This window comes from Aspergillus brasiliensis, assembly GCF_001889945.1.
Source record: "Aspergillus brasiliensis CBS 101740 unplaced genomic scaffold ASPBRscaffold_1, whole genome shotgun sequence".
In the NCBI taxonomy this organism is placed as follows: domain Eukaryota; kingdom Fungi; phylum Ascomycota; class Eurotiomycetes; order Eurotiales; family Aspergillaceae; genus Aspergillus; species Aspergillus brasiliensis.
In genome coordinates this window covers 2,817,594-2,829,220 of record NW_027137442.1, presented here as the reverse complement: position 1 = coordinate 2,829,220, position 11,627 = coordinate 2,817,594, and the positions used below count along the sequence as shown (strand labels likewise).

General features: G+C 39.7%; 2 protein-coding genes across 2 annotated transcripts; both read right to left on the bottom strand.

Moving 5' to 3' along the window:
* Nucleotides 1-7,679: 7,679 nt before the first annotated feature.
* Nucleotides 7,680-8,549, bottom strand: ASPBRDRAFT_61290 (uncharacterized protein; the record flags this gene model as incomplete). Its single annotated transcript, XM_067628294.1, has 2 exons — nucleotides 7,680-8,156; nucleotides 8,219-8,549. 2 exons carry the CDS (start codon nucleotides 8,547-8,549, stop codon nucleotides 7,750-7,752), a joined length of 738 nt encoding a protein of 245 aa, XP_067485038.1. The 3' UTR covers nucleotides 7,680-7,749.
* A 362-nt stretch (nucleotides 8,550-8,911) lies between these two features.
* ASPBRDRAFT_37036 (uncharacterized protein) lies at nucleotides 8,912-10,603 on the bottom strand. Its single transcript, XM_067623636.1, has one exon. The coding sequence runs from the start codon at nucleotides 10,520-10,522 to the stop codon at nucleotides 9,194-9,196; it is 1,329 nt and encodes a 442-aa protein (XP_067485037.1). The 5' UTR covers nucleotides 10,523-10,603; the 3' UTR covers nucleotides 8,912-9,193.
* Nucleotides 10,604-11,627: the final 1,024 nt, after the last annotated feature.

The following is an 11,627-nucleotide window of genomic DNA, read 5'->3' as shown; positions in this document are numbered from 1 at the left end:
AGACGAAAATAAGGAAAACCAGGAACTAGATAAAGATGACATCGCATATTGGTTGGACCTCATTATTACAGAACTTTTAGAGAATCCAGCGCGATTCTACCCTAAACTAAAGAAGCTCATGCAGCATTGCCTACACTAGAATTTAGTATACTAGAAATTATGGGATGAGACATGGAAATAATATATATAATGATATCCACTTCACCCAGAAATATGCCCAGTATATAATTAGAATAACGAGGACTATCACCAGCAACTATATATAGTTAATTAGAAAAGATAAGTATTTGGGACATACCCACTATGCAATAATAAGGAGTGCTTGTGCGTACACTTTAAAGAATATAAGAAACACAATGAACTCCTTTAAATAGTATACTATACTAACACATGTCCCACTTATCATAACCAGAAGTACATCGCAGGATACAAGCCAGAAATATCTAATATAATAAAGTTTAAGAGGAACTATTATCCATGCATGAACCTAGATTATTTATATATAGGATACAAGCGACACCCGTATTACGCATTCATATATTGGCTATCATGTTTCGACGATCAGTGTATGATATACTATGCAATAAAAATTAAAAGCTCAAAATTTCTGAAGAAACACCTAAAACAACCAGAACCTAATTGGCTAGATCAGTAGTTGGCGGCCACCAAATTAGGAAGACATCTAAAGATTTAAGTAACTGTACTAGGTCAACCAGCTCTAGTATTTATTAACTCTGGAGTAACTAGAAACTTTATGAACCCTCAATTCATAGAACGACTCGGAATACTCAGAAAATAGAAAGCAAAACTAGAACCAATTACAGGACTAAATAGAGAGAATCTAGGAACTCTTACATTAATAGTTAAGTCAGGGACTGTACCTATGGCTGTAATGGGTTATCTTGAATATATAAATTTTAATATGACACCGTTAGGACAGTATGACATCGTATTAGGGATTCTATAGCTTAGGAATCATAACCTACAGATTAATTAGAAGACTGAGAGTCTCTAATTTATAAATTATAAATATCTAAGACAATAAGGACTAGGCATAGAATCTAGATTTATACAGCCCGCTAACCAACATAAGACTAGAGCGAGGACTAAGCAATCTATAGGGAGATTAAAAACACTATAGAAGCCTAATACACCAAACACCAGAGAAAGTTCAGAGGAAAGTGGCACCTTAAATATTATAAAACAGATACTAGCGGTAATAAAGCCATTATAAATCAATAAGTTAGTACACCTACTGGGATAGGCACTGGACATACTAGAAGGATACTACAAATTATACCTCAGTAGCATCAACAAAGATTAGACTCATGTGTATTAGTCAATAGGGATAGACACCCAGGAGTAAGGATATAGGACTAATAATACAAAACTAGGGACTTAGAACCAGTAGGGACTTGAGCACGACAACTCAAAACCAAAAGATTTACAAGAGCTTCTAGCTATAATACAGAGCGACCTGAGTATCCCACCACAATATAAAAGGTTCAAGAACCTATTCAAACAGCTAAAACAACCTGAATTACCTTAGCATAGGAAGCATGACCACACTATTCCTCTTAAAGAAGGAAAGTCACCAGTATACAAGAAGATTTACCTGATATCTGAAAAGGAATCGCAAGCACTACAAGAATATATTAATAACTAATTAATAAAAGAAAATATTAGACCATCAAAATTACCTGTAGGACATGGAGTCCTATTTATACCAAAGAAGAATAATAGTTTATAACTATATATGGATTATCAGCCACTCAATATAATCATAATCAAGGATCGGCACCCTCTATCCTTGATTTCAGAAATCTAGAATAAGATATGAGGAACGAAGTGGTTCACCAAACTTAATATCATAGATATGTATTATCGTATACATATCGCGGAAGGTAAAGAATGGAAAACCATATTCAAAATAAAGTATGGATACTATAAGTACTTAGTCATACTATTCAGGCTCACTAATGCGCCAGCATTATTTCAGTGATATATTAATAAAGTATTAGAAGAATACCTCAATAGATTTATAATTATATATCTAGACGACATTTTGATCTTCTCGAAAACCGAGGGAGAACATGTTAGGCATATAAGATTTATTCTACACAAGTTATAACTATATCACTTGCGATGCAAACTGAAGAAATGTGAATTCCATGTATAAGAGACAGAATTCCTGGAACACTGGATATCTACAGAAGGAGTCCACACTGAATAAGCTAAAGTATAAGCAATCAGGGATTAGTCTCAATCTAAGAACCTAAAGGAACTTCAGCAGTTTATCAGATTAATCAATTACTATTAATAATTTATGGATGGATACACCATCCACATAATGCCATTATTCAAACTCATGAAAAAGACGCAAGAGTTTAAATAGGAAGAACCGCAGCAGCGCGCATTCAAAAACATCAAATATTGACTTACTACGTCACCAGTGCTAGTGCAGCATGATCCAGAAAAGGAAACTACAATCAAAACTAATACATCAGACTACGCTATTGGCATGCATATAACACAGCTAGGAGATAACAGAAAACCCAAACCAATTACATTCTATTCAAGGAAGTTAGTTCAAGCGGAACTTAACTATAATATCCATAATAAAGAATTGCTAGCTATTATAGTAGCATTCAAGCAATAGAGGGTCTACCTTGAAGGAGCAAAGCACACAGTTATCATAAAAATAGACTATAAGAACTTGACCTACTTCATAATAACCAAAAAGTTGACTAGAAGACAGGCAAGATAGGCAGAAATTCTATCACAATATAATTTTCATATTGTATACTGCAAGGGAACAGAAAACGGACACACAGATACACTAAGTCACAGACCAGACTATGAAATAGGAGAAAAGGCTATCAAACCAGCCATCCTAAAACAGAATAATAATGGAATGATCAGCTATAATAAGGCAAATCTCGCAGCAACATTAGAGATTAGCAGCAATCTTACCAGAAGATTGGCTGAAGCCACCAAAAACAATAAAACACTCCAAGAAATAAGCAAAAGCTCACCTAACAAACTCACCATTAACAAGGAAGGATTAGCCTACTTCTATAGACTAATCTTCGTGCTAACCACAATGAGGATGGAAATAGTGGCTATATACTATAATAAACCTATAAAGGGACACCTAGGAGTTGAAAAAACTACAGAACTAATCACAAGGAATTACTACATTCCAAATCTCAAATAAAAAATACACGATTATATCAACCAGTGTAAAACATGCATCAGGGACAAGCCCGCAAGGCACTAACCCTACAGACAAATATAAACACAAGAGGCACCACAACAACCATAAAAATAGATAATAATTAACTTTATTGGCCCACTACCCGAATCAAAAGGATATGACGCCATCACGGTCATTACCAATTGCCTTACAAAGTACATTCACCTTATACTAAGCAAAACAACAATAACAGCAATACAGTTAACAGAACTGTTCTTGGGAACTATTGTTACAAACCACAGGATGCCAAAGTACATCACATCAAATAGAGACAAGTTGTTTACCTTAAAGTTTTAGAGATCACTCACAGATCTCATAAGAATTAAAGAATGAATAACGATGGCTTACCACCTACAAGTAAATAGACAAACTGAACAGGTTAACCAGACAATCAAGCAATATTTAAAACACTACATCAATTATCAACAGGATGATTGGGTAGACTTGCTGCCTATAGTATAATTTTCATACAATAATGCCAGTCACTCAATAATTGGAGTCTCACCATTCTATGCAAACTACAGTTACCACCTAAGATTTCTCAAATCACCACTGGGAAAACAGCCAGTCGCAGACATAGCTAAAGATATTATTACATTCACCAAATACATGCACACTCAGCTATCCAGGAACATCAAATTCATGAACCTACAAAGCAAGATCTACTACGATCACCAGCACAGAAAGGAACCTAACCTAAAAAGGAAGGAGAAAGTGTTCCTACTCTACTAAAATATCAAGACAAAACAACCAAGCCAGAAACTTGATCACCACAAACTAGGACCATTTATCATCAAAAAAAAGAAAGGACTAGTCAATTTCAAGCTAAAACTACTAAAATTAATAAATAAAATTTACCCAGTGTTTTATATCTCATTATTAGAACCCGCACCAAAGAACGCTAGAATCGCAGAAAACATAGAAATCGACAACGACACTGAACAAGAATATAAAGTCAAAAAGATTCTAGACTATAAGAAGATTAGCGGCAAATTACATTACTTAGTAAAATAGAAAGGCTATAATACCTTAGAAAATACATGGGAACCTATCAAGAATTTGACAGGCTACCACCGGCTTGTGGAACAGTACCACCAGCGGATAGATCAAAGTTCGCCCAAAAGGAAGGGGAACCAACTAACTAAATCAGACTAGAGTTATCTGACACAACAGTAAGTTGAGCAGTATCATATTCATTAGCCAGATACTCCAGCTCCTGGAGATCCTTGGTGCTAGGGGGATCCTCCTCATCCAACCGCTCTAATATATTCAAGTCGTGATCTAACATCCGCTCACCATGATCCTTTAGGAACTGCTGTTGCTTAAATAAATAAGCTACCTTAGTAGAGATATAAGCCTACTCAGCTAGGGCCTCAGCAAGTTCACTTTATACTTTTAATTGATTTCATTTCAACTCATTCCACTCCCTATCATTGTAAAAACATTTCTCACATTTCTAACCATGACAAGTGCAAGCAGCATAATTTCAACTCTTTGAATCCATGATACAAGGAATGCCTTTTAGGAAGTAATATTTGTAGGAGTTTTCAATGATATGACTGTTCTCACAAATCTCGTCAGACTAACGAATACGCTCTTTCACTCGGTCACAATTAGTATGACGGCAAGACATATTGACCCATCCTTAGAGAAGAAAAGAAACTGAGGGACCCAGCTAACATGCACAGGGGGAATACACACCTTTATATTTCTTGAGGATAAGAAACCTTGAAGGAGGGGGAGTAATGTTACAGATCCCTACTAGTTAAGCTACTAGTAAGGCGGACTCGCCAGGTAGAAAATACTGGTAAAGGCAGCGCTCGGACAATCAGCAACTCTTATTAAGTAGAATCTTAATTTAAGCGAACGACGCCCGGAACGGCCTTCAGTCATGTGATCAGCTACCATCAGATCTACCATTGAAGGTATACTCAGGGTATACTAGGATCTCAAACCATGATTAGATCGACCATCAATCTACCTTGGATAGTATATAATATGGTATACAGAGGATAAAATATATAAGAACACTCATTCCTATACTTAGATAGTTCTGTTCTTCATGCTAAATTAACTTGTCTTTAAGTAACTACATGTTTGGAAGCTTAGCAATACAACACTTATCCGCACTTACTTACGGATAGCTGCGCAGCACTATCTAGCCTTACTTCTCTTCTCTTGTTCAAGACCAGTTGCCTTTAGATAGACCATCAGCCTGATACCACCTCGATCCAGTTCGACGGTACGTATACCAGTGAAGCTAAGCTAACAGGAACAGGGAAGCGATCCTAGGGTTTGACACTGGTCTTAAATAAAAGAAGAAAAGTAAGGCTGAATAGTGCTATATAGCTATTTATAAATAAATATAAATAAGTATTGTATTACTAAGCTTCTAAATATATAGTTATTTAAAGATAATAGAATCGAGTATAAAAAATAGAACTATCTAAATATAAGAATAAATATTTTTATATATCCTATTCTTTATATATTATATTATATAGCCCACTCTACTATAAATTCTAATATTTCAGATTTTAATATGGGCAGTGCTGCATGATTTTCTTGAATTATAGATAGAATTATACTAGATTCTCTGAGAACTCTTTTATAATTTTATCTAACTAATAAATAATATTATTTTTATTAAATCCTTGATTTTCCTTATTTTCATCCTGTTACATTAGATATTCTCTACTAAATTCTGATAAAGGTTTTTCTAGAATAACAGATATCTTACTAAGTCTCTCCTTACTTGGTTCAAGGCTATTTACTTGAGTACTATACTCTTCATCCAAAAGATTAAATTCATCCCAAATAATATTGGGGAATTCGTCCTCCGAAACTGGCTCATCATTGTTGGCTTTGGTATCACTGGTCCCAACAAGCTACTAGCGAGGCGGACTCGCCAGGCAGAAAGCGCCGATAAAGGCGGCGCTCGGGCAATCAACAACTCTTATCCAGAAGTATTATACGTCGTGGATACTATCATCTCAGCCCGATAGTTTGGTTTCATACAGATAGCAGTAGAGCAGCCTATAATAGAACGCTGAAACGCATTCCAGCTGGGTTCACATACAGGAGCCGAGAAGTAGACATGCGCAGTGGAGATTATTCCCATTGAGGTATCGAATATGGTATTATGAGGCAGCAATAGGTCGGTGAGTCATACATTTTGATCCCTAGCCTTGCAGCAATAAATTTGTCAACAACCATTCCCATACATGCATTATTTTTATTTCGAGTAATTCGCACGCGCAAGCCCACGGTTTTGGAGCATGCGTAGCTAAACGATTCGTGAGCTGTCCACATCATGTCTGTCTATTTGCCCTTACTCTTAATGACCTCCTTGTTGGAACAATTCCGGAATTGCGCTCTCTGGTTTCCTCTTTCGGGGGTTATTGTCAGCTTTCAATCCTTTCAGTATGCCATCTTCACTCTGCACCGCCACAGGTGTCGAATCTCTAATCATAACGCATACCATACATGTATTTTCTGTTCCCCGACAGAGGGATTTCTGTTTGCACACTCGCTTTAACATATCAGTAAACATCTGCAAGTCAGGCAAGCTGTATATACCATCAACTAGAGCCAGAACTTCTAAATCACAAATGAGGATCTCAGAAGAGCCAGACACAGCCCTTACAGCACTCTCTATTTAAGCCAGAAACCATAACATTACTATAGTTCTTTTATAGCTCAACCTCCACACTTCCCTCAGGAATACAAATAGAATTCACAGTCAAGATATATGGAGACCCTACAGAAGTTATACTCTGCCAGTCACTTTCCAGGACTCTCCCAGAATCTACATTCCTTGAAATACTAAACAGGGAGCTCAGAAGAGTCAAATACAGTTGTAATTACACTATATATATAGACAAGAGAACACTCTATACCAATAATATACTTACTTTCTAACTAAAAGTCTTCCATGTTCTCCTTAAGAATATCAACAGAGTAAAGAAGCAAGCTATTCAGATACTATACAGCAGTGTTGTCCTCTATTTAACTTTCCAAATTCATACTAACAGTAGCCTCATTTAAAATACAGATAGAATTCTCAGAAGAACCATCAAAGCTTTCTTAAGACATATATATCTCAGTCTCTTCTTCAGACAGGGAGACATTATTAAAATTATTAAAAATTAGATTATCCTCTGAGCCTTCAAGCCTGGCAACTGAAAATAAATATTAGCAGCAGCAAACTTCTATTTAATAACCGAAAGTAATACCTCAATACAACGCGGGCTGTCTCATCTTGGTATAAAAGCAAACCGTTTGTAACGTTAGAAAAGAGTAGTCCGCAGAAACAAGAGAGCAGTCCGGCAGGAAGGGGGCAAGATGCCCTTTTAAGTCTTCTAGGAAAATTGCAATATCAAGTACGGTGGAAAGGATTCGTCTCTGACGGACATCTGGTATCCAGCTCACAGAATCAAAGGCCTTCCCTTCTGCTTGTTGATCCTTCGTCAAGTCCTAAACTGATTAACCTATCACAGCATCATCTTTGATCTTTGAGGCCGAGACCGCATAACCGGAACAGAAACCTCCGGTAGCATGACCTCTAGATTCCCAATTCGTTCTATTTTGGATTTCAAATGTACGTGGCCCTCAACTGTTGCCCCTCGCTTGAGATATAAGGGGAGACCAGCTTGGGAAGCGTCCAAAACCATCTCCATCCCCTTCTCCCAGATGATCTTTTGTGCGTGTTCAAATGTACGAGACCCGAAACCCATGTATTGAAATTCCGGAAGAACTGCTAGAGTTGGACACTCAACCGAATTTCCCAGATCCCCCAAGATTTGCCGCTCCTCGTTATAGAAGTTGGCGATATTCTCTTTAGACACAGCGCGATTCGGTATTTCGGCTTCTTGAATAGCTAACAGCTCTCGCTGTAATCCTGCTGAAGTATTTAGCCCAGCAAGAACATCAACGTCGAAAGTCGAAAATGATGGTTATTACGTTTCTCGGTCGTGTCTGTGTTCCAAGCTGCCTTCTGGTCTGATGAACCATGACACACGAATGTCATATATCCAACTAATCTTGACCGCAAAAGCTCCTGAGGGGAGATACATGAAGACAGATCGTTTGCTTCAAGTTCAATAGCAAGAATCTGATGGCCAGGTGTCACAAATGATTTCCGTAGCGTCATCAGGATGCCCTCATAAAAGTCTCTGGGATAGACATCGCGGAAAGGATAGAAGTGCGCATATATGTGATCATTCCCAAATGCTTGTGCTCCGATAAGCGCCAGAAGGGGAATGTCTTGTTGAAGGGCTGGCCGAATTCGCATATTGTCGATGGCCAGTAATCACACACGTATACATATACAGAGATGAGCACTTCGCGATAAACCGATAAGCTGATGGAGAAAAGGTTGAGAACACAACAAATCTGCTCATAAATCTCACCAGACGTGGGGTAGGGCAGCTGCGTCGATTACTGGTGTCGTTACGTCTATCTAGACGTCACACTTTCCCATGTAACCGATCCGATGGTAGCTGACCCACGAAAGCTGAGTTTCCATTGGGTAGTGATTTATGTTACATGGATGGTACAGCACCAGACCCAAAAGGCTACTGTCCGCTAGGAAAAAATTCGCCTAACACGGATCTTTATCTAGAAATTTTAACCTAAATAATACATTTTATATGTCCCGTTTCCTAGAAGTCCGGTTTCAGGCCCCAATCGTGCTAGCGCCGAAGCGAAAAGAAGTACGCGTTTTCGAAACATTGCCAAACCAGTCATTTTGTGTCCTCTGCTCTCCCTTCGTTATGAAGCCCGAGCACTTTCTTTCAATATTCAACATATATTTCCTTTTACTGGATATTTCCACTAGAACACGGAAGGAGAGTGTTCTTGCTTGCCAGCGACCGTGAAAGTCCAGTGCATTATTCAACGAGATTCCTTCATAAACTATCACAGGAGCCCATGACCCTAAAACAACAGAGCAAGCAGAGTTCTGATGGATTTCGCTTCCTGTGTCCTTAGCCTAGATAGCTCTTGCCTCTTGACGCGAAGGTAGTGTCGAATAATGTTGCGGTCAATGCTTTTGTCTAGAGATGACATGCATTTCTCCAGCAGCATCAAAGCACTCTCAAAGTCAACAGGAAGGAACTCTATAGGATCCCGGAAAGGGGATTCTGGACTCCGTATAGAGGCATCAGGCCAGCGGCAAAATCGCTCGTCTTGCAACCCACGAATACCAGCGCCAATGATCGCAGATAACGTCAGGTACATATTCGAAGTGGCATCCACAAATCGGAGTTCCCAATGACCCTTCTCAATCTTTCGAATCGGGAACGCTCGATTCTCGGTTCCCCACCCCACGACTCTCCCAGCCTCGAATTCCCTAACTCGCTCATATGATATCTCGTACGGCAAACCAAAGGCGCAGAGCATTGGTAGGCTTTCGAGCAAGCCAGCTAAGAATGACTCCTCATTACCTGTATGGTCCAGAGAGATGTGCACATGTTGTCCATTGCTTTGCTGGCCAGTTGCTGGCCTAGGCGACATTGTGGCCACGCAGCCATGCCGTGCAACAGTTGTTTTCAGAACGTCGTGCGCAAGTACCAATTGGTCTACCGCTTGCATGGGCGGGAGTGGCGCCAGAGGAATCTCGTACTGGCCGCTATTGCCTTCAATGTGAAAGCTATTTATCTTCAGACCGACCTTCTGAAGTTCTCGCACACATTCTTCCACAATCCTGAAGTGAGGTTCTCGCATGCCGAGTGCTGCACACCGGCCTATTTTGGAGCTAACAGGCAGAATGTCCCCATCTGATGACACACTGACAATGCAAAATTCGATTTCAAACCCAACGAGAAAGCGTAGACCGTATTGGTCTGAGGCCGCCCGGAGAACGTTTGTCAGTGTCTGACGAGGACAGAGAGCCATATTGAGAGTCTTCTCCCCGGTTATTGACTCGACAACAGCGCACATCACCATTCCATAATTGTCGGTAGTCCTCCGTAGTGAGGTCCAATCAGGATATAGATAGTGCACGCCCGGTGAAAATGGGAGATAGGAATTATCGGCCAAGCAGTGAAGAGACAGCGGGGCACTTCGAAGGGGCTTGTTTCCGAGAGCAAGTTCCACTGCATAAGTTTTCGTCACGACTCTAACTCTTAGGATACCCGACAGGTCCTGCCATTGGCAACGGATGAACTCGACAAAAGGGTTTGCTTGCAAAAACTCTCTCACCACGCGAGCATGCTCAGTCCCTTTTACAGAGGCCATTGGCGGGTTAGGCGTTCTTGAATCCATTGAGGGATAATGCATCCAAAATAATATGCTGATGGCGGTGCAATCGCCATTCAAAGAAGGATCCCGAGAGACGAGTCCGAACTGGTGCCAAAAAATGACTGCCTGGCGGCTCCACTATAAATATACTTATTCCACATTTATCTACTGTTTAAAAAACCAGCATCCGGTATCTGAACCGACCTCATTTAGATTCGAGAGCCGGTTCCGGCATGAAGGGCATATAGTCATTCAAATGGGCGATGTAACGTAACCTACTGTTTCAGCTCCTTGATGACCCTTCCACGTCACGCAAGCCTAATCAGGAAAGCACGTGTAAAATGCTGAGTAGAAAATTATCAAAACCCCGTTCTGTTTGCTGTGATAGACTTGAAGCGTGTCTCGTCCGGCTGTCATAGCAAGTCGCAACCTCTACTACGTTATCAACTGCAAGCCCTGAAGAATGTGCGCATGCTATAAGACTTGATGAGGCACACTGTTGAATGCATGAGCCGTATTGATCGGAGCCGCGGTTTCCAGAAGATGTGTCATATGCAAAGATTCAATTACTGAATGAAACACTACTATCTGCCGCATTAGTCCTTCAAAGCTTCGGTAACCAGTATCTGTCATCAAAATTTGCAACCTAACAAAACATTCAGTAGAATGACCGACTACGAAGGGAAATGGCTCAATTCCTAAAATCGTCAAAGTAACACCGTAAGAGCTAATTTTTCTTGCCTACAAAATCGTGCAAATTCTTCTTATATACCTTAAATCCCGAGTGGTATAAGGGTGACAAAGAAGGAAAAAAAAAAACTTATTTAGCCTTGAATCAAACGTAAAAAAACCGAATTCGTACGATGAATTCTAGCCAGCTACTTTGGAATTCATTAAATACAACCTGGCAAGGAGCGCTGCCTCCATTTTCTTTTCTTGTGGACAGTCATGACAACTAGGCCTAGGCACCACCATGCGAACGGGTAGGACGAACCTGCCTGATACAGGTATTTGATCTTCTGGCGCATATTCCAAATAACTCTGACCACGTGAAGGAAGCACTTGTAACATTACTTGGCCGTATGTTAAAATTTGAGGGTCGTGGGAGCCGTTACGTGTGTGAGCAGAG